The sequence below is a fragment of the Podarcis liolepis genome (assembly GCF_965112155.1).
Source record: "Podarcis liolepis genome assembly, chromosome: 15".
Taxonomy (NCBI): domain Eukaryota; kingdom Metazoa; phylum Chordata; class Lepidosauria; order Squamata; family Lacertidae; genus Podarcis; species Podarcis liolepis.
Genome location: NC_139566.1, coordinates 18,973,207 through 18,994,279, shown reverse-complemented (window position 1 = coordinate 18,994,279; position 21,073 = coordinate 18,973,207). Strand labels below are relative to the sequence as shown.

Here is a 21,073-nt window from a genome sequence, read left to right as displayed (position 1 = left end):
GCTGAGAGGCAGTGACTGGCCTGAAAGATCACAACCAGTGAGCTTCATAGCTTAGTGGAGGATTTGAAGCACTTAAATTGTGTTAGCCCCCCGGTTGGTTTGAACATTATTCCTTTACTTCAGTTTTTCCAACTCTTCAAAACAGAGCAACCAGAGCTCTTTGCTCTTTTGCAAAGCCACACATTTAGACAGAGATGGAGGCATCTGTAAGAGATTTAATTTACTCCATAGCCCATACTTGGGTAATATTAGCAGCAACCCAATTGTTTCGGACATCTTTGATGTGTGTTTCCTAACATGCATTCCATCCAGGTGTTTGGTAACAAATTTGGGCTTATGCAATTTTCTTATGGGCACATGAGATACATGTATATGGAAAGGAGATTACTTGTGTGAAGTGACACTAGTGTAGCAGGATGTATTATTACAAAAAAAAAAAGATTTGAAAATGATATGGTCCAGGGCATAATTTCACAAACGCTCGCAGAATCTCACCCAGTGTGCGCTTGCTTCTAGGAAGGCACACAATAGCAATCATACTTTCTGCTTTGTTCCCCTTGCTGGTCTAAACTGGTGAGTCAGTTTTTTTCTGTAAGGGCAATATGCCATCCTCTCTTGTAGCAAGCACTCACGCTTGTCCCTTTCAAGTCCTTCCATCATGTGTCTATCTAGAGCCATAGGTGCGGCCCCTTAAAGAAATCCAATTAGTGGTTTATCCATGAAGCACAGTTGCATTACAGATTCAGTAATGCAAGTTCTGGAGGGTTTGTGATGTGCTGATATGTAATTTTGATCATCTCATTAAACACACAATACTTTATAAGAAATTTTGTGCACATATCTAGTAGGGAGCCGTGAGCCAGTTGGATCTGTTGTCTAACAAGGCAGTTTCCAATGCGACTAAACTGGTGTTATCAGAGCACCAATGATGTTGAGGGCCCCAATTAATCCTGGGGTGGCCTTCATGCCTTGTGCGTGAACTTCCGAGAAGCACTCGGCCAGCCAGTGCTGAGAACAGGATGCCGGACTAGGTGGTCCCACTTTGGCCGGGCCCGGAAGAGCACTTGTGTTCCTCAGAAAAGCGGTGTGCCACAGTTTACAAATGGTGGTTTCGACCTGAAGAGCATCAAGACCCTTCTAAAGCTCCCACCGGACAGTCAATTCAGCAGCAAGACACACCTGTCACATCAGAGCACATATTATGGACTTGAACCTGTTCCCCCATCCTTGCTGGCGGCGAGGCTCCAAACTTTGGCTGGCAAAGGGTCTGGCAGGAGTTGGTGCAGCCCTGGAAAGAAAAGAGAAGAAGCGAGTTCCAAAACTGCTCTGTGGACCACCACAGCAGGGGTCCTCGAGGGAAGGGAAGGGCCACAGCTCAGTGGTAGAGTCTCTGCCTTGCATACAGAAGGTCCCAGGTTCAATCCTTGTCATTTCCAGGAAAACTAGGATAGGAGAGGCTCTTGCCTGAAACCCTGGACAGCCACTGCTGCCAGGCAGTGCAACTTCAATCTATGCTGCTTTTTAAAAAAATGGGTTTGGTAGAGCCAATTTTTGCCACATGACTCAAATTGATTCATAAATAAATAAATTGGTATGTATTTCACCAATCCCAAAGTTTGAGAGTCAGTAACCCAAATATTGTAAAGGTGGTTGTAAACAACCCCATTGAAATAGACAAGAGCGATTATGCAGACGTCGTTGCTGATTGCGAAGAGGCCCAGAAAATGTAGGTCCACCACTGAGGTGAGGTGGCCGCCTCTGTGGACAGGATCCACAGAGGCAGCAGATCCGACCTCCAAGGAATGCATCACCCGCTGCTGCTGCTGCTGCTGCTGCTGCTGCTGCTGCTGCTGCCACAGTGGCAGCAACTGCTGCAATGCACTCCTTGGAGGCTGGATCTGCCTTCTCCTTGGCAAACCCCCCCCCCCAATGCTATGCCACAGTGGCATCATGGCAAATAGGAGCCACTGCTGGTCTCCTCCCACCCTTGCTTCCAGTGGAGATCTTTATTCCCCCTTTGTTCCTGATGTAGAGCTTCACTCACCCCTTCTTCCATGGCTGGCGGAGGGAGGGAGGGGGGAGGCACCATTTTGTGGTTCGCCTTAGGTGCCAAAATGTGTTTGGCTGGTAAGGCGGGTCACTGGGTGGACAGTGCCTTGAGCTTCCGCCCTGTACATGAAAAGAAGCGTCTCCACCCCAATCATTCAGCCCAGACACTGAGGCCCAGCTCTGAGGGCCTTCTGGCGGTTCCCTCATTGTGAGATTACAGGGAACCAAGCAGAGGGACTTCTTGGTAGTGGCGCCCACACTGTGGAATGCCCTCCTATAAGATGTCAAGGAAATAAACAACTATCTGACTTTTAAAAGAGACCTGAAGGCAGCCCTGTACAGGGAAGTTTTTTACTGTGTTCTTATAATTTGTTGGAAGCCGCTCAGCGTTGCTGGGGCAACCCGGCCAGATGGGTAGCGTATAAATAAATAAATTATTATCCTTATTATACATCGTGTGAACCAACCTACCTCTCCAAGACCCTTGCTCTCAGTTGACCAGACTCACACTCGTGGGGGCCTGCTGGGTGTGACATAAAAACAGCAGCATAAACCAGAGTTTAGGGCAGTGTTTCTCAAATGGACTGTGGAATGGCCTTGCCACATCCAAAGTACTGTGGCAATTACTCCCAACAATTTCCAAACCATATGTTTAAAGCACTATGATGCCAATTTCAACAGCTGTGGCTTCCTGCCAAGAATTCTGGGAGCTGTACTTTGTTGAGGGTGTTGAGAGTTATTAGGAGGCCAACATTCCCCCTCACAGAGCTACAATTCCCAGAGTTCCCTGAGAATATCAGATATGGATGGTAACCCCACCCTTAGCAAACTACAGCTCCCAGGATTATTTGAGGGGAAGCCATGGCTGTTTAAAGTGGTATCCTAGTGCTTTAAATGTATGGTGTGAATATGGCCTATGTTAGTAAATTGCAAGCTGGTTATGCCAAACTCTACCTCCACCACCATTTTGTGACTCGTGGTCTACAGTAATTTCCAGACCTCTCTCAAGTGAGCCCTAGGCGCAGAAGGTCTCAGAACCTTTGAATTAGGGGAAAGCCATGACAGGCCATGCTGTTTGTCCTACTTAGAAATATTCGCTTTGGGAAGGCAAGATTTTTCTGCAACAGGCCTCCTCAGTTTCTGACCCAAGCAAGCCATCTCCCAGAACCACCCACTAACAGTAGCTAGGTCTTAATCTGGATTGAGCTTCAGGACAGATGAAAGAAAGGCTTTCCTTCAAAATTTGGTTAAGGTTTTGCTCAGTGCTATTTTTTTTAGCAAAAGAGGTGCCAGATCTCACCATGAACGCCTCCCTTTGTTCTTTTATAATGACAATGGCACCCACCTGAGAGGTGCCAGAACTGAGTTCCAGCGAGTTCTGTCTGAAAAAAAGCCCTGGTTTTGCCCCTTCCGAGCAAGAGCCCTGCAGACACCACTGTACTTACTTAGTTGTGAATTGTGGGACTTCCTGTTCTGTAAGCAGTTGTGGCAGGAGGGATCTAGGTGCAGAAAAGCATTGAGATTGCTAGAAAAGAATAAAGGATGTCACTGAGATCTGATTTCCAGAATCACTGTTTCCTCCTCTGTTTTTTTAAATTTTACAAATGCACAACATTTGGAAGGGAGAATGTGGGTGGAAATGCTCATGGAAAAACAGGCCTTCTCCTTCCCCAAATCATTCTTGCCTTGGGTTGACTCCACTTACTCAGAGCAGACTCAATGAAAATTGATGGGTCCAACTAACTTGTCCATTGAGCTCAATGGGTCTACTCTGAGTATGACTTAACACTCAGCCATGGTTTGGTGCAGAGGCAGGGTGATGGCAGATCAGATGAAGAGTAAGGGAATTTGTTGCTATTTGTTTATTGCAAAAAAGGTAAATAAATGTTCTAAACTCTTAAAGGAAAAGATGTTTTGAACACCTTCCCTTTTCGAAATTAAGGGCATGTGCAGATATACCCAGTGCCAGCACCTTTTGGGGAGCAGCTATTGCTTCTGAGCTGACCTGTTAGCCTGTGTCTGGTTGCGATAGGCAGAAGTCCCCATGGGCTGCTTGGTGTCTTCAGTGCTACTGCTGACAAACATGGCACGTCCGTTCGGAATTCCAGGAGTGGAGATCCTGTCTCCATGTGTTGCAGCAACCAACACTACAGGAAGATAAAGCGTTGAGAGGCAAAGTGGTTGAGAGGCAAAGCTGCAGATGCATCACCAATGTTATGGTGCCCATGAAAGGTCTCAGTAAATACCCCCTCAAAACACAATGCATGAAGGACTGTTTTCTCTTCCTGCTCAGTTCCTGTTTGCATTGACTCAGGCTATCCCATGCTGAACAAGCTCCCTTTAAACATACCCTCATTTCATTGGAAGCCAGGACCTCCCTTTGATCTGAATGGAGGGTATGTGCAAAGAGCTGCTCTCTGTGAGCCCATGTAGCACAGCTAATGCGGGTGCCTTTTCCCATTGATGGGGGGGGGGGACATACCCACACCATTTTGTGGTGCTGTCTCTCTTTCTGCTCTTTTAGATGTGACAGTAATTTTGCGTTTTGCCACACCACCACTGCAGACATTTTGTGACAGCACTTGCTCAAAATTCCACTGTCCTCAAAAGGTTGGCGACCTGTCATCTACCTATTTCACCTCAACTGCAAGTTCAACATTTCACCACCAAATTTGGTTCTTGTCTTCACACATCACACTAAGTCAAGGTTTGTACTAACCACAGTTTGAGCTTCCATATTCACCACAGGCCAACCATGGTTAAGAGCTGCTCAGCATAACCATCTCGAGCTGCAGTTACCTCTGCAGGTTGAGGAAAACCCAAAACTATAAGTCTGTCAGTCCCAGGCAGATCTACACTATACATTTAAAGCACATCCAATGTACATTTAAAGCATGTGATGTCCCCCAAAGAGCCCTGGGAACTGTAGTCTGCCCTTCACAGAGCTACGGTTCCCAGCACCCTTAACAAAGTACATTTCCCATGATTATTTGAGGGAAGTTGTGTGCTTTAAATGTGCATCTGATGTGCTTTAGATTGTGTGGTGTGGATCTGCATCACACCAAACCACGGTTGGCACAAACCTTGGTTGGCAAGCCTTACATAGCAAGTCATGGTTTCTTATTCATAACCATGGTTTGGCCTGATGTCTGACTTGAGCCTCCATCTCTGTACCAGGGGGAAAAATTGCACCATGCAGGGAAGACTGCAGGACCAGAAGTCGAAAGGGGGTTACCTGATGCTCCATGGGCAGCCTGCTGTGGTTTCAGATGGCTGCTATGAGGGACTACCATTTCCCCCCACTGAGAAGACCTCTGGTTCCATGGGGCCAGTGCAGACTGCTCTTCTATGGGCTGCGCCTGGTGGCATTGTTGTGTGACAGAGCTGCAAAGAGTCACGAAACAGAGGTGTGATATTCAAACAATACAGATGTTCATTCTGAGCCTGTGATGGTGCCTGTGTGTGACCATCTTCTTTTAATCTGGGGGTTGTAAGCTCAGGATTTCTTAAAGATCAGCCGTGACCAAACAGTGTTCATGTGTTATTTCTAATAAAATATTTGGAATGTATTTTTAATTGACTTTGAGATAATATACATTAAATGAAAAAGATAAACACAATGCAACGAGAAAATGTTAAACATCCTCCCTTCTCTTGCCAGAAACCAGGAAAGTATTCTTGTCCATACTCTATTGTAAGATCTTCAATCATGCTCATTTACTGCCTATTATTGTTTTCCCTTCAACAGGGAGCTTGAACATCATATCATCCTAGTCTATGTCACCTAAAGGAACGTAGTTTTAACAAAGGGAAAGCTATCAGGAAGTACTGAAGCAAATGGCATGAGACTCGCCCACACTCCCACTTGTCCTGTGCTTTCTAGGCATGGGACAATCACTTTTTAATTAATTTATTTTAATTTATTAAATTTGTATACTGCCCTTCACCCATAGATCCCAGGGTGGTTCACAACATAAAAATACCAGATGAAAACGCAAAATACATAATGGAAACAAGAACACATGGAATAAAATCAAACCCTGAGGAACACCACACCAAAGGCTCCATGGGGCCAAAGAACCGTCCCCAAGCAGCTTCCTCTGGAAATGTCTCTCCAAGGAGTACTGGAACCACCGCAAAGCAGTGCCACTCCCCCCTCAACTCAGACAGACTTTGCCCCGCCACTTCCCCCCCCGGACAACCTGCTCTTTGGCACTAAATTGGAACCAACGGCAGTCTGCGGAAAACTCAATTCAGTGCTAAACCATGGCGTTCCCAGGGCAGTACTGGTGGGGCAAATGGATGTGTGAATAAGCCCATGGCGTTCTCCATTCTGGACTTGTTAATATGTGTAAAAAATGGCCACCTAGTGGCATAGAAAGTGTCTGTTTCTTTCCCCTCTTCAGTACTGCTACCTCGTGGGCTGTTCTCCATACATTTATAAATCATAAATCTGGTCCTATTATCTTGTAATTTTCGCCAAGTTATTCAGTCCACTTATTATTTCAATAATTTATATCCTCTCTCATCTCTGGAAATCAGTCTAGGGAGAGAGAGACAGTAAGGAGACGAGAACTTGGACAGAGGCACCATAACATGCACCTTTCGCTTACTTACGATTCGCTGGCGCGGCACAGTGTGGGAGGGAGGCTCTCATTCTTACGATGCGGCAACAGAGCAAATCGAACCTGGCTTGAGGTCTGTGATGTAGGAAGCTGTTTCTGAGCAGAGAGAGAAACGGTCATAGCTAGGGTCCTAATGGATAATCTGCCCCAGGCGTCCCTAACTTCATACCCTCCAGATGTTTTAGACATCATCCCATGCTGGTCAACCCAGATGGTAGACAGAGTCCAGCATCTTTGGAGGGCACCAGGTTGGGAGGAAGCTGATTTAGCCCAACCCCCTGACTTAAAAAAAATACTTCTACAAGTTTCAATTATTTTTCTCACTAGGAGGAAGTGAAACAGCAGAAGTATAGTTTTGCGCTGTTATTTTCTTCTTACCTGGCTGTTCTCCCTCTGTGTAACATGTTAGAAGATTCTAGCACAGCTGTTAAAACAGATGTGGACTGCTATAAACATGTGGGAGACTTCAGTCTGTATCTGGGTCCCATGTGATCCTCCCCCCCCCCAATTTTTTTTAACTTGCCTCAAAGAACCGACATGGTTTGCTCATCATGCTTGATGTTTATATTATGTTTTTGAGCATGCTGTAAGCCGCCCAGAGTGGTTGGGGAAACCCAGCCAGAAGGACGGGTATAAATAATAATAATAATAATAATAATAATAATAATAATAATAATAATAATTAATAACAACAACAACAACCTTTCCTCATCAGTAATTAATGTTTGTGAACATTCCGTGACATTGCAAATGCTTGTCCAATGGTAGGTAGGGCAGGGGCTCACATGTTTAATGCCAACAAAATGGCACAAGGCGGCAGGCAGGGAACTCACCATGGAAGCAGACTGAAGAATCCCCCCACCATGGAAGAAATTGCTGTTCATAGACAGTTTGTTCTGGAGGGCATCTGTAAGTTTGTTCACGATTCGCTCCTGGGCTGTTCCTGAGACATCCTGGCATTAAAGAAAAGATATACAGTGGTACCTCAGGTTAAGTACTTAATTTGTTCCGGAGGTCCGTTCTTAACCTGAAACTGTTCTTAACCTGAAGCACCACTTTAGCTAATGGGGCCTCCTGCTGCCGCTGCCCCGCCGGAGCCCGATTTCTTTTCTTATCCTGAAGCAAAGTTCTTAACCTGAAGCACTATTTCTGGGTTAGCGGAGTGTGTAACCTGAAGCGTATGTAACCTGAAGCATATGTAACCCGAGGTACCACTGTATGTAATACAGTGAAGGTAGTGCGGATTCACAATTTTCTTTAGTTACTCAACAAACTAGCCAGTGTATTAGAGCTATGGAGCCTTGGTGTAGGTTCATTGGTTGTTCTTTTCAGGTTTCTAAGATGAAAAGGCACGGTTTTCTCTAAAAGGGGTGAAAGCTTACAAGTTTATAACTGCTTGTTGTTAGAAGCAAATACCACCTGAAGGATCTGGGTCTCACATCTACTGATCTTTGAAATGAGGGCAATAACAGGCAACAACCATTGTTCACCTCAGGCAAATTTGCAACAGACATAGGACACTTCCAGATGATCTGTGTATCATTTCTCCTGATTTTCTTTGTGTAGAGGTTACGAGAAATTGCATCAACGCTAGTGCTGTCGCACACTTTCCAGCCAATTTCCCCAACACTTTCCTCATCACTACAAGTCTGATCTTCTGGGGAAGCAAGTTTGTTGTGCATGACATCCCATGTCCCACATGGTCTTGTTGGAGGCACTGCCACTAAGGACTGTTTGGCTGGCACTGACCTGTGACAGAGCACTTTCCATAGTGGTTCCTCATTTATGGAATGCCTTCCCTGGTGAGGTGCATCTTGTCTTCCTCACTGTTAAATTTCAGGAGAAATTTAGAAATATTCCTGTTCACCTAGGCATTTGACAGCTGAAAGACACCATTCCTGGCCCCCTGAGGCCATGGAGTGAGACAATGTTTTTAACTGTTTTTAGAATGTTTTAAAATTGTTTTTAGATTTTATTTTGTGATGCTGCGGGTGGCACTGTGGTCTAAACCACTGAGCCTCTCGGGCTTGCCAATCAGAAGGTTGGCGGTTCAAATCCCCACGATGGGGTGAGCTCCCGTTGTTTGGTTCCAGCTCCTGCCAACCAAGCAGAAATCACCCCAAAAAGTGCAAGTAAATAAACAGGTACCACTTCAGTGGGAAGGTAAACGGTGTTCCATTGTGCCAGAAGCAGCTTAGTCATGCTGGCCACATGACCCGGAAAACTGTCTGCAGAGCGGACAAACATCGGCTCCCTCAGCCTGTAAAGCGAGATGAGCGCCGCAACCCCAGAGTCGTTTGTGACTGGACTTAACTGTCAGGGGTCCTTTACCTTTTTTATTTTTAATAATTGCTCTGTCCACTGCCCTGCACTCCTTCAGGAGCAAGCAGGGGATATAAATCAATTATGTAATTAAATTTGAAAAATAGCCAACCATAATTGCGCAACCTCAATTTGCCAGTATGTGACTGAATCCCACCCAAAAAAGAGCGACAGTCTGGAAATGCCATCAGTTAGTCCAAATTCCTAAATTCTGAATCCACATTGATCAAGTCCATTAAACAGCATGTCAGCAACAAGTTCATTTTGTATAATCAAAATACAGGCTGAATTTTAAACACAGAACCAGCTACTGCAACAAGCCTTACCTGGCATTTAGAGAGCAAGGTAAGTGCCTCTTTGTAATACAAAATGGCTTTGCCAGGGTCTCTCAGGTGAGCGTGTGATGCCCCAAGCCCTTCGTAAGCTTGCCATTGGCCTGGAAGGTCACCTGTGCAGAAAAGGAAGAGAAGGGGTTGGAGAGAAGCAGAGCAGGGTTCAGTCTGAAGAACAGACAAATGAGCCCCCTATTATTCATTTTGTTTTACTTATAAAAAATATTTTGATACTGCTCTTTGTAAAAAATATCAAAGCAGAAATAGACTATTGTGGAAGAATGACTCTTAATTGCCTGCACAGATCCAGTGGCATAGAAGAGTTTTCAGCAGATGTTTAAAAGTTGATACTGAAGGTGCTGTCTGAATCTCTATTTAAAAAAAACAAAAACAAGATTTTATTAAAGCTTTTTCAGAATACAATAAGGTGGGGAAAAAACTAATCTAAATAAAAACAAAAACAGAGAAGGAACAAGAGAAAAGCAAAGGGGGGAAAACAAAAGGGGAAGGGAAAACAGAAAAGAGAAGAAAAATAAAAAAGGACTTCTGATTTTCTGCTTGTCAGTTACATAAAATAAACTATTCAAAATATTCACTCTAGAATGACACCGAACTGATGTACTTTCTGTTAGGCAATATTTCCACAATCTTCCAACGTAAACAGATCAATTCATTTTCCTTTTTACACAAGAAGTCCAAAAGGGGTTCTATCTATCTATCTATCTATCTATCTATCTATCTATCTATCTATCTATTTCTTTTTAAATGTCAGCAATAGCTTTTATCTAACCAAACATACCAGCTTTGTCTCCAATAACTTCAACAACCATTCCTCCATATTTAACAATAATAAGTCTTTCCATCTTTGTCCACAAGAGACTCTCTTCTGTGATCCTATAGTTCTTTACTTATTATGTATTCATCTGTTTGCACCCAGTTCCATATCTTCTGTTCTCATTTCCTGTTGTATTTGCCATGGTTGATCCCTGGCTGAATCTCTATCAGAAGAGTACTCCACAGGGGTGGACCGATGACACAAAAGGCTCAGGTTCCTGTTGCCGTCAAATGAGCCTTGCCAACTCAGGGAATTACAAACGGCACTCCTGCAGATTACTTCAATGAATGAGCTGGGATATCAGGGTTAAAGCGGTCCCTGAGGTATTCTGGACCTAAGAGGTTTAGGGCTTTGTAAATGAATGCAAGGACCATAAACCTGGCTCAGTAACAAATAGGCAGCTAGTCACAGCAGTTACATCTCTAAGTTCTGGAGCTCAGCTGCTAATGGGTTGGCTGGGCTAATGGCCACACAGCCACTTGTTCTGTTGTCTGTAGGGTTGGGGGAGAAATGAGAGTCAGTTCACATTTAAAGCAAATTATCATTTTCCAAAACAGCATGCAAACCGAAATGCAGCTAGCCTTTGAAATTCTTCCTTATCTGATTTTGTGATGCAGCTCTCCTGCTAAACAATTGGTTCCAAAAGAATCCACGTTTTAAGGGAAAGCATAAAAATTGGGATATTTGTGAAAATACCACGCACAAATGCAAGATTGCGGGGGGGGGGGGGAAATAGCATATGTCAATACTGCACATAGGTGTTTATTAAGAGAAATTTGCACCAAAATGCTGGTGAATTTTCATGAGGATTTTTTTTATATATAAAAAAACCCATTGCAAATTGCTGAACAATGTGAAGGACAACGGAACATGAAAACCATTCAAACTTGAATGACAGTAAGTGAACACATGGTTATCAAATGCCACAGTGGGACGGCAAAAGTGTAATATATATAGTTACTCCTCTGACGTATTGTGTTCCTAACCAGAGTTCTGCTGCCAGTCACGACATGTATCTTAAGTTTAAGAAACTATCAGAAGCCAGATTCCCTGTCAACAGCTCCCCCAGCTACTTCCAGGAAGAATGCAGCCTAGGAGCTTTGGCCCTTTAGGTTGGCCTTAGGTAAGGTGAACAGAAACACAAAAGTGAAAGGAAGTGCCCCATGGACAGAGGCACTTGTTACTGGCTGCCAGTTCTTTGCTGGGCCCAATTCAGGGTGCTCGCATTACTAATCAAAGCCCTAAATGACTTAGGCACCAAATATCCGAAGGACCGCCTCCTTCCCTACAGACCCTCCCAGGTATTAAGAGCAACAGAGAGGGTCCTCTTAGTAGTTCCATCACCCTGATAGGCTTAGGGGGTGGCCGCTGGAAGAGGCCTTCTCTGCCGCGGCCTCTAAATTGTGGAACTCTCCACAGAGTTGCGTCTCACCTCTTCACTATCCGGCCTCTTTAGGCTGGCTTTTGACACCTGAGATGTGTGTCTTATATTTTTCTGAATATATTATGTTTTAATTGTTTTTCATTCTGAATTGTAAATTGTTGTAACCTGCCCTGGGATTTGCTGCTGAAGGGTGGTGATAAATCTAATAATAATACATGAGTTTGGACCTGCCTTCACTGCTTTTTACAAAACAGTTACAACCCCCTTTGGCCTTGGTGATGCAGGGTGGGAAAACACTTTCCCTGGATCTCTCTTCCATCTTTCCCGTCTCCACACCTCATTTCTCACCTGAGTCCTTGAAGGCTTGGAGCGCATGAAGATAGTGTTCCCCAGCAGCTTCGTGGTCATCCAATTGGCTCAGCGCATAGGCCAAGTTGCCAAAACACTGTCCCTGAGCTCTCCTGTTTCCCAGGGCACCTGCACAAAAATATCCACAAATTGTGGGTTCCATGAAGCATTCCACCTATTGCTGAACAATTTTTTTGTTTTCACAGGCCCCACTCTTGTGCCTCACACAGAGAGATTGGGGAGGGGGAGCAAAGTGTTCCCTTTCACTTGACATCTGGGCCAGGAAAAAGCTTTACCTGGTGGGTTTTTGCCTGTCACTCTGTTGTAAAATACACAGGAGGTGATAATGTTCAATCCAAGATGTGTAATTAAAAAGGGTAAAGGGACCCCTGACCCCTGTCCAGTCGTGATCGACTCTGGGGTTGTGGCACTCATCTCGCTTTATTGGCCGAGGGAGCTGGCGTACAGCTGGTCATGTGGCCAGCATGACTAAGCTGCTTCTGGTGAACCAGAGCAGCGCACGGAAATGCCATTTACCTTCCCGCCAGAGCGGTACCTATTTATCTACTTGCACTTTGACGTGCTTTCGAATTGCTAGGTTGGCAGGAGCTGGGACCAAGCAACAGGAGCTCACCCCGTCGCGGGGATTTGAACCACCGACTTTCTGATCGACAAGTCCTAGGCTCTGTGGTTTAACCCAAAGCGCCACCCGCGTCCCAATGTGTAGTTAGGCAGCTAGTAAAAGGATTGTTGAACAGGGACTGAATTCTGAGGCACAGCCATTTTTGTTTTCAAAAGAACTGCCCAGTTTTCTGACATCACCATCATATTAAGTTCCACCAGTATACATGGGGCCTTAAAGAGCTTTGTTGGCAAAAATCAATGAGTCCCTGCTTCAAAGGAGCTTACGATCTAAAACAGACAACTGGGAAAACAACAGCAGTAGTGAGGAGGAGATCAACTTGAAAAAGAATAATGCTGCAAATATGAGGGGACAGCGCTCACCAACCTGGTGCTCTCCATATGTTTTGGACTACAACTCCCATAAGCTGCAGTCAGCAAGGTCATGCTGACTGGGCTAATGGGAGTTGTAGTCCAAAATGGCCATGCTGGCTAGGGCTGATAGGAGTTGTAGACAGAAACATCTGGTGGGCACCAGGTTGGCAAAGGCTGGTGAACAGATATATTTTTCTTCTTTTTACTTATGCTATCTTTTATTCACTCCCTACTTGCCCAAGAGGTTAAGGCTGGCTCATGTCCTTCTAGAATTCAGAGGCTCCTTGTTTATGTAGTGCTGTTTTGTTGCTTTCAGTAAATAGATCTCCCCACTGAGGATAGCATTCCATGCATTTGATGCCCAAAGTTCATGGTGCAATAAATCTTTACTGATTACAAGGCTCTTTAAAAAATATTAAGTGTTACTTTATCTCAGATTTCACCACTGTACCCCTTTTTGTCTCTTGTTTTCTACATCACTTTGTGTGCTTCTTGTCAGACCCCATCTGGGCGTTTGGACAAGTGACCTGGGCCAGTTTGGTGTCCTCTACAGCAACTTACTGTGTAGTGAGGCGGCCCTCCGGTGAAACCCCAGAGCCTTCCGGAAGTTCCCAAGGGTGTTATGGGCAGCCCCAAGGTTCTGAAGGACGACTGCTTCTTCACACCGGCCGTCAGCATTGGTTTGGCAGAGTGGAAGAGCTCTCTCAAAGCTTTCCGCTGCTAAGGAGAAGATCTTGAGCTGGGAGAAGCAGAGCCCAATGTCATTATAGAGTTTTCCTGGGGTGGGGAGAGCGGGAGAGAGAGAGAGGAAAAACAACATACATTGATAAATATATGAATCAATTCAATATTAAAATAGTTTTATAGGTTTTGGGGGTTCCGTCTGAATGATGCCAATGGGTCCCTTTCAAAAAGTGATCCTGTACCTATGAGGGCAGAATGTGTAAGAATGTGGTGAACAGGTCCAACTAATTCCTTTGTTAAGGTAATGGCCCTCGCTGGTCAGTTAAGTGTCATGATTTACATGTCCAAAGACATGTTGTCATAGAGACAAATGGGTGGGCCTCTTCCCACCTCACCTGATTCCTAGGTAATACATTAAGGTTGCCAGGTCAGGAGCATCTCAGCCCCTGATATCTCAGGGCCCAAACCTGAGACCTAGGGGAGGTTCCTGGTGAGGTCACAGAGGCTGACCTTGGAGATGCAGGTTAATTGGTAGAGAGGGAGTGGAGGAAGGCAGACCACCCAGAAGGTCTATACCTTCTGCCAGCTCCTGCCGTTCTGGAGCTTGTAATCTGCATGCATAGTCATTACACACACACAAGAGTGTATGGCACTCTTGACCACTTGCAGATTCAAAACCTTGACTCACCACCTGGAAGAGGCCAGGTAAATGCAACCCTATTATTATTATTATTATTATTATTATTATTATTATTATTAAATTTGTATACCAGCCTTTAGCAGCAGGTCCCAGTGCAGTTACAATACAAGCGCAAATCACAATACAGTGGTGCCTCGCAAGACGAAAAGAATCCGTTCTGTGATTCTCTTCGTCTAGCGGTTTTTTCGTCTTGCGAAGCAAGCCCATTGACGGATTAGCAGATTAGCGCTATTAGCGGCTTTTAGCGGCTTATCGGCTTATCGGATCAGCTGATAAGCGGCTTAGCGGCTTAGAAAAAGGGGGGGAGGGGAAAAAACCCGCAGGAACTCGCAAGACATTTTCGTCTTGCGAAGCAAGCCCATAGGAGATTCGTTTTGCGAAGCACCTCCAAAACGGAAAACTCTTTCGTCTAGCGAGTTTTCCGTCTTGCGAGGCATTCGTCTTGCGGGGCACCACTGTATAAAAACATAAAATACATAATAAAAACAACAACAACCACCACCCAATAATCCCCCACTCCCCAACAAATTTTAAAAGGGCATTGGATGTCAATCAGCCACAAGACTGGTTAAAAGAGGAACGTTTTTGCCTATGGTACACAGGCATCATGTGGCTGACCCAAACTCTTCCTTTCAGGGTCCCTTAAGACATACCCAGCAGAGCTTTGTTTGAGAGACGCTCACACAGCAAGCGGCACTCGTTCAACACCTTGACAATGTCGCTGGCGCCATACTCTCCGCTCTGAAGCATATAGTTGCCGGCTTTGCTGAGGGCCACTGCGGCGGCTTCTAGGCTCTCGACTTCCACGTAGGCCCGGCCGGCTTCCTGGAAGCACTGGGCAGCCCGCGAAGGGTCTTCCATGCCCAGGTAGCAGTAGCCCATCTTCATGTAGGTGCTGGCCTCGCTGCCAGCCTGGACCGAGTGGTAATGATCCTGGGCCTTGCGGAAAGACTCCAAGGCCTTGGGGAAATCCCGCAGGCCTTCATGGGCTGCCCCAACGTTGAAGAAAAGGTCCCCGAGATGCTCCCCGGCTTCCCCTTCCTCAGAGTGGGATTTGAGGAGGAACTCCAGGCCCTTCTCCGGCTTCCCCGCCTCCACGTAGGCTGCACCCAGGTTGAAAGCGCACACCTTCCGGGCCTGGGCACTTGAGGTTTCCAAGGAGAGGGCAAAGGCCTTCTTGAAGCATGATAAGGCCTCTCCAACGGCACCAAGCTGCAGGGCCTGGTGGCCAGCTTTGGTGAGATCTTCAATCTTGGCTTCTTTCCTCAAGGGCACCTCGCCTTCCTTCTCAGGTTCCCCAGGTGCCTCTGCCTTTCCTTTCCATTTCTTCTTTTTCTTGTTGGGCACCTTAGAGCCCTGCCGTCCGCATTCTTCTGGGCTGAGCTGTGCCTCCAGTACAGAGGATTCCTCCAGAGCCATCAGTGGTTGCTGCTCAGCTGGTGGGAGTCCATTTCTAGGGGAAACAGGAGCAAGGAAGAGCATCACGTGGAGAACATCCAGTAAAGCGGAAACCTTGTCATCGTTTCATGCAATACAACACGTGTTTCAAAATCAGCTCAGGAGGTTTAAAAAAAGAGAGAGAGGGTGCATAGCATCTTCCGGAGACCTGGATGGATGCAAAAACAAATTGTAGGGATAACTTGATGTGAGAAAGCAATGGGGAAGAAGGGAGAGGAGAGATAACAAGAGGAAATTGGGTGAGTGTTGGCTTCAGCTGTTGAATTTATTCCTGTTTTGCAGCCGTGAAAGAAAGAAACAGGAGCCCCTGTGCAAGAAGAAGAAGAAGAAGAAGAAGAAGAAGAAGAAGAAGAAGAAGAAGAAGAGTTGGTCACTAATTTATTTAAACACATGCCTACAATAATAATAAAGGTCTATGACTCACCGAGATGAAAGTCAGTAATATTTTTCTAGTGAACGCTGACGATCTCGGGTAGGATTTGTGGAGCTACAGATCACTTTTGCAAATGCTGTCAAATGTCAGCATCACGCAGGAAAGTTCATTTGGTGAAATTTTCAAGGGTTTCTTATTTAAAAGACTTTTTTTATGCCCAGGCTTTCTTCGTAGAGTACAACAAACGTTTTTCAAGGTCATGTACATATATAGCTTTCAGACGTGCAATTTGATGGAGGCCTTTTGTAGGAAAATGTAAGAAATTGTCACCATGCCAATCTCCCAGTCCCTGCAGAGCAAACTCTGGCCTCCCTCCCTCCTTCCCATGATGGCTTGCGAGGATTCAAGTTTCTTTTCAGTATGCCTGAGACATGCTGACTCTCTCCATGACAACCAGCTCTAACAACTGAGGACCCACAACTCTCTCTCTCTCTCTCTCTTCCCTAGGTTACCTGTGATGGTATTTGCATGCAGCCAGTCTCCTGTTGCTTTTTAAAGACACAGGTACATTCTTATGAGGTGCACAGACTTATGTGCCTGGCAGAAGCATGCAAGTGTAAACAGAGAATTGGCCAGACCCCCGGGGGAGGGGGAATCTACCTATTCATTCTGGCGTGTTTATTTGGATTAAGCCTTGGTTCTAAAACCAGTGTCTTAGACCTTAAGAAGACATCTGAAGGCAGCCCTGTTGGAATTCACCCAGAGTGGCTGGGGCAACCTGGTTTGATGGGTGGGGTACAAATAAATTATTATTATTATTATTATTATTATTATTATTATTATTATACCTCTTTGGTCACATCTCCTGCTGTATGATTTGGCTTCTTTTGTTTGAGGACCCAGATGCAGGGAATGCTACTTTAGCTCTTACATTTTGGGGTCTTGGGGACGTCCAGGGTGCAGCCTGAGCTCTCTTGCCTCAGGCTGTGTAAGCAGAAAGCACTGGTGGCAGCCTATTACTGGCTTTTATTGACAGCATCCGCTCCCCCTTTCTGTGTGGGTGGGGGGGGTGCTCTGCCTTGGTACCCCCAGGTGTGGGACTGAGGTCAGGTGTTTGTGTTTTGGAGTCCCAGGGGGAGGAACTGGACAGCAATGTGCCCACATTTGCTCCCATCTAGACTTAGAAGGTAGTGCCGCGGGTGGCGCTGTGGGTAAAACCTCAGTGCCTAGGACTTGCCGATCGTATGGTCAGCGGTTCGAATCCCCGCGGCGGGGTGAGCTCCCGCCGTTCAGTCCCAGCTCCTGCCCACCTAGCAGTTCGAAAGCACTCTTAAGTGCAAGTAGATAAATAGGTACCGCTTTATAGCGGGAAGGTAAACGGCGTTTCCGTGTGCTGCGCTGGTGCTGGCTCGCCAGCTGCAGCTTCGTCCCGCTGGCCATGTGACCCGGAAGTGTCTTCGGACGGCACCGGCTCACGGCCTCTAGAGCGAGATGAGCACGCAACCCTGGAGTCGGACACAACTGGCCCGTACGGGCAGGGGTACCTTTACCTTTAGACTTAGAAGGTAAACTTTTTGCAAAGCACCTCCTAACAAAAACTACCAGCAATCATGGGTGTAGCCAGGGGGAGCAGTTGCCCCCTCTAAATCAAGTAAATAAATAAAAATACTCAACTAACTGACCGACTGAGTGGCAGATAGCTCTGCCCTCCCGCTAACAAAAGTCCTCCCTGCAATACCAGCACCCATACCAGCGATGCTCAAAAGATTTGACACGGCATTCTAGGAAAGGGGTTTTTGTGTGATTCATGTAAGGTTTATGCAAATGTCATTTGTGCAAACCACAGACCAATCTGCGAAGTCCCTTCCAACGCTACAATTCTGATTCTGTGAAATGAACGAACCACGGAGGGTCCCTAAATTTATGATTAAAATGACCCAGCAGAAGGTTGTTCACGCGGAGGGGACGGAAGAGCTGCGTTTGTGCAGGGATAGCAAAGCGTGCAGTCCTGGCACCGTGCCCACAGAACTTGCAGCCGTGCCCTCAGAAACCTAGGCTAGAATGCACTGGGCATTTGTACTAAGGAGGGTGTCGCTTCTCGATCTCGTGGCTGAGATCAAAGTGAAGTATCTGGGTTGTGTTTTTTTTACAGTTTAACATTTTGTTCACACCTGGAGAATATACCAGATATTAAAGAAATGTTTGAAACTGGGAGATGGATTTGTGGCTTGCTCCACACACTGAACCGGGCATTGCAGTGTTTCCAGGTACAGTGCCGTTTCTTAATTTTGGTTTAAAAACAGGTGAGTGAGTTTCTTGTTTTCACAAGTGTTATGCAGAGTTGTTCTTATTTTAAAAAAAGTTGTGGGGTGAACGTACGGATTAGATTGGTAATTGACGCCTTTTCCTTTTCCCCCCTCGTGTTGGAATTTTAGCAAGCAGTCCCTCCTTTGCTTTCTTCTTTACAGATGCATATAAAGATAGCGAGGACTGAAAATGGGGACTTCTGACCACGAAAGCGTATGCGACAATAAATTTACTAGCGTGATCTTCTTTGCCGTTTTTATTTCTTCTCAAGCAGGCCTGACTTTTTGGAGAACCTCTCTCTTTTAATCAGCCCATTTGAAAAGAAAAATGACACCAAGCACGATTATGCACGCAAAAAGGAACTGAAAATACTGGAAGAAATACTCGTGACTGTAGCAAAAGGACGCCCATAAATCCGTTTGTCTCTGACAAACAAGCAACAAGCGTCTTGCTGCGCCTTAGGTGGCCCTCCGGATAGTTTGAGGACTGCAGCTCCCATCAGCCCCAGCCAGCATGCCCAATGGGTAGGGATGATGGGAGTCGTAGTCCAGCAGCTGTTGGAGCCCCGCAGCGGGTTCCCTGGTTTCTGGAAACTGGGGAGCTCGAACACGCTTTGCTCCTCCTCGCTTCCCGAGCTCTCCCTGCAAACTCCGCCCGGGAAGGCGTACAAAGCATCCCGCCAACTGCTTTGGCTGGGCTCACCAAGGAAACTACAGGTCCCAGGATCCTCCGCGGCGGCCTCAGCTGGAAAGAGAACGAAGGGAGGCGGCGGGAGATTCAAACTTCCAGCACGGAGCTTGCTTGGCTCCCCCAGAGGAAGCGGAGCCGCCGGAGATGGAGCAGACCCACCAGCGCGCGGGAGGCGGGCAGGCCCGACCCACCTGTGAGTTGCCCGTCGGGGTTGGGTTGGGCTGGGCTAGTGGGGGTCGGGCGCACAAGCCCAGAGAGTCGAAGGTGGGGGACCCGGGGAGGGGAATGTGGCACAGATATCTATTTGTCTGACTGCATTTCAAATTATGTCGCTTTTTTCTTTTGCATCCCTGGTGAGTGATTTAGGTACAACCCTATACACTCTTTGAAGTCACTATGAAATAATAACTATGATTCTATGAATTCAAGACAAGGAAACGAGATCCATACTTAGACCACACCTTTGTGGGTGGGATCCACCGAAACGCGACGAGCTTTCAATCTGCCCAGAGCTCTTTATCGGACGAAATATGACATAAAAGGGGAAGAGCAAGGGCGGGGGGACTTATTTAACCTGAAATCTCTATCTTGGACCTGAGCCCCTGAGTTTGACCTCATGGCTGCAATACTCAGCCTAATTTAAAAAAGGTCTCCAAAGTCTCCCTGTGACAGGGAGGAGGTGCAGTTGAAGTTAGTAAGGCTTTTCTTCTGAGTAAATGTGCCTAAGGCAGTTCTGGGGGAGCCACAGGGATATGCCCCTGTTCCAGGTGCAACATATTTGCTTACCATGTAATTCTATCCAGGCATATCTCTTTGGAAGCAAATTCCGTTTTGTTCAATGGGACTTACTGCCAGCTTAGTGTGTGCAGCCATCTGCATCTCAAAATACTTTGCATTCCACCATTTGCAGATTTTTCTTCATTTCTCTTGGTATGTATCATAACTTAGAAAAGGTGAATGAGATTGGAAGTTTATTTTTATTGTAAAATCAGCCCTTAATAAAATTAAGCAGCTGTTAAAACCTGTTTAGCTCCCCATATTGAAATTTTGGGTTGTTGATTTTTACCCATGGACTCCTTGGTCCCCCTCACCACAAAATCTCTGTCTGTGGACCAGCAGAAAAGCAAATAACTTTGCTGTGTACTCAGAGGAATTAGTTGCTTACCTTAATTGGATTGACAAGCATAATTATCATAATAAATAATATGAAGCTACCTTATACTGAGTCAGACCAATGGTCCATCTAGCTGGTATTGTCTACCCTGACTGGCAGCAGTTCAAGCAGGGATCTGTCTCTTTTCTTTTTGCAGGGGTGGGGGGAGATACAGTGCATGGTTTGGCTACTGTAGGAAAGGATGCCAGACGAAATGGATGTTGGATGTGATCCTATCAGGCAATTCTTCCATTGATATTTATCCACTCTCACCCAACTGCCAATGAAGCAATGTTTTGTTAACTTTCCTCTTAAAGCAGCAGGGTGTGTGTGAAAGAGAGCGTAAGCACACAGACACACCACACATACCCCTCCTACCGTGCAAAATATCTGTTTACATGCTTTCAAAAGAACCGTTAGGAATGAAGTGAGTGCCTGTGAAATGCCTTGCCAGTTTGGCAGCAAGGATACAGTTTGAAGTGAGTGAGTCATAACATTGACTGGAGCTGTTTGACCTATGCTTCTGTTTTCTTTTTCTTTCTTTTTTCTTTTAATGGGCTCCTTTCCATTCTGGAGGAATGATTTCCTACCTTCTCCAGACCTGCATTTGCTTTGTATGCCAACAGGACAGAGGCTGTATATACGGTAGTGTTGCTGTTAGAGCACAGCTAAGCTCAAAGTTGGTGGGCAGGAAGCTGTTTCTTGAGACATTCTCTAAACAACTCTAAATGTCCAGAGCTGGTTAGGCTCAAATCTTTTCATGGGAGATAATATTAATTCCTGGTAAGTTATCTTTTTACTAGCAGTCTGGCTGGTA

The 21,073-nt window shown here is 45.8% G+C and overlaps 2 protein-coding genes across 6 annotated transcripts in view; one reads left to right on the top strand and one right to left on the bottom strand.

The window, feature by feature from the left end:
• Positions 1 to 207: 207 nt before the first annotated feature.
• TTC24 (tetratricopeptide repeat domain 24) lies at positions 208 to 20,416 on the bottom strand. Of its 4 annotated transcripts, none has more exons than XM_083478291.1 (12): positions 20,319 to 20,416; positions 14,929 to 15,728; positions 13,453 to 13,668; positions 11,896 to 12,024; positions 9,323 to 9,444; positions 7,508 to 7,627; positions 6,667 to 6,770; positions 5,285 to 5,433; positions 4,055 to 4,196; positions 3,495 to 3,574; positions 2,521 to 2,572; positions 208 to 1,288 (listed from the first exon to the last, which is right to left on the bottom strand). In XM_083478291.1, exons 2-12 carry the CDS (start codon positions 15,692 to 15,694, stop codon positions 1,183 to 1,185), a joined length of 1,986 nt encoding a protein of 661 aa, XP_083334417.1. In that variant the 5' UTR covers positions 15,695 to 15,728; positions 20,319 to 20,416; the 3' UTR covers positions 208 to 1,182. The 4 variants fall into 4 exon arrangements, with proteins under 4 accessions (XP_083334417.1, XP_083334416.1, XP_083334414.1 ...); XM_083478290.1 differs by lacking the exon at positions 20,319 to 20,416 and adding an exon at positions 16,955 to 17,104; XM_083478288.1 differs by lacking the exon at positions 20,319 to 20,416 and adding an exon at positions 16,158 to 16,652 and having other exon boundaries at positions 14,929 to 16,040.
• Positions 17,927 to 21,073, top strand: part of IQGAP3 (IQ motif containing GTPase activating protein 3) — a 40,457-nt gene continuing 37,310 nt past the window's right edge. The window contains exons 1-2 of one of the 2 annotated variants that reach the window (XM_083478183.1): positions 17,927 to 18,373; positions 18,575 to 19,296. In XM_083478183.1, coding sequence (XP_083334309.1) covers positions 19,248 to 19,296 — 49 coding nt within the window. In that variant the 5' untranslated portion in view covers positions 17,927 to 18,373; positions 18,575 to 19,247. The remainder of the gene's footprint in view (positions 18,374 to 18,574; positions 19,297 to 21,073) is intronic. The other variant, XM_083478182.1, reaches the window with a different exon arrangement.

What these genes read in the sequence shown, in the direction of transcription:
- TTC24 (XM_083478288.1), bottom strand. Translation starts at nt 15,757, where the DNA reads ATGCTCTTCCTTGCTCCTGTTTCCCCTAGAAATGGACTCCCACCAGCT. An exon ending in CCTTGCTCTCTAAATGCCAG is followed by an intron (nt 7,628 to 9,322) that starts GTAAGGCTTGTT and finishes CTTTAATGCCAG; the next exon opens with GATGTCTCAGGAACAGCCCA. An exon ending in AGAGCAAGGGTCTTGGAGAG is followed by an intron (nt 1,289 to 2,520) that starts GTAGGTTGGTTC and finishes TTTTCTTTCCAG; the next exon opens with GGCTGCACCAACTCCTGCCA.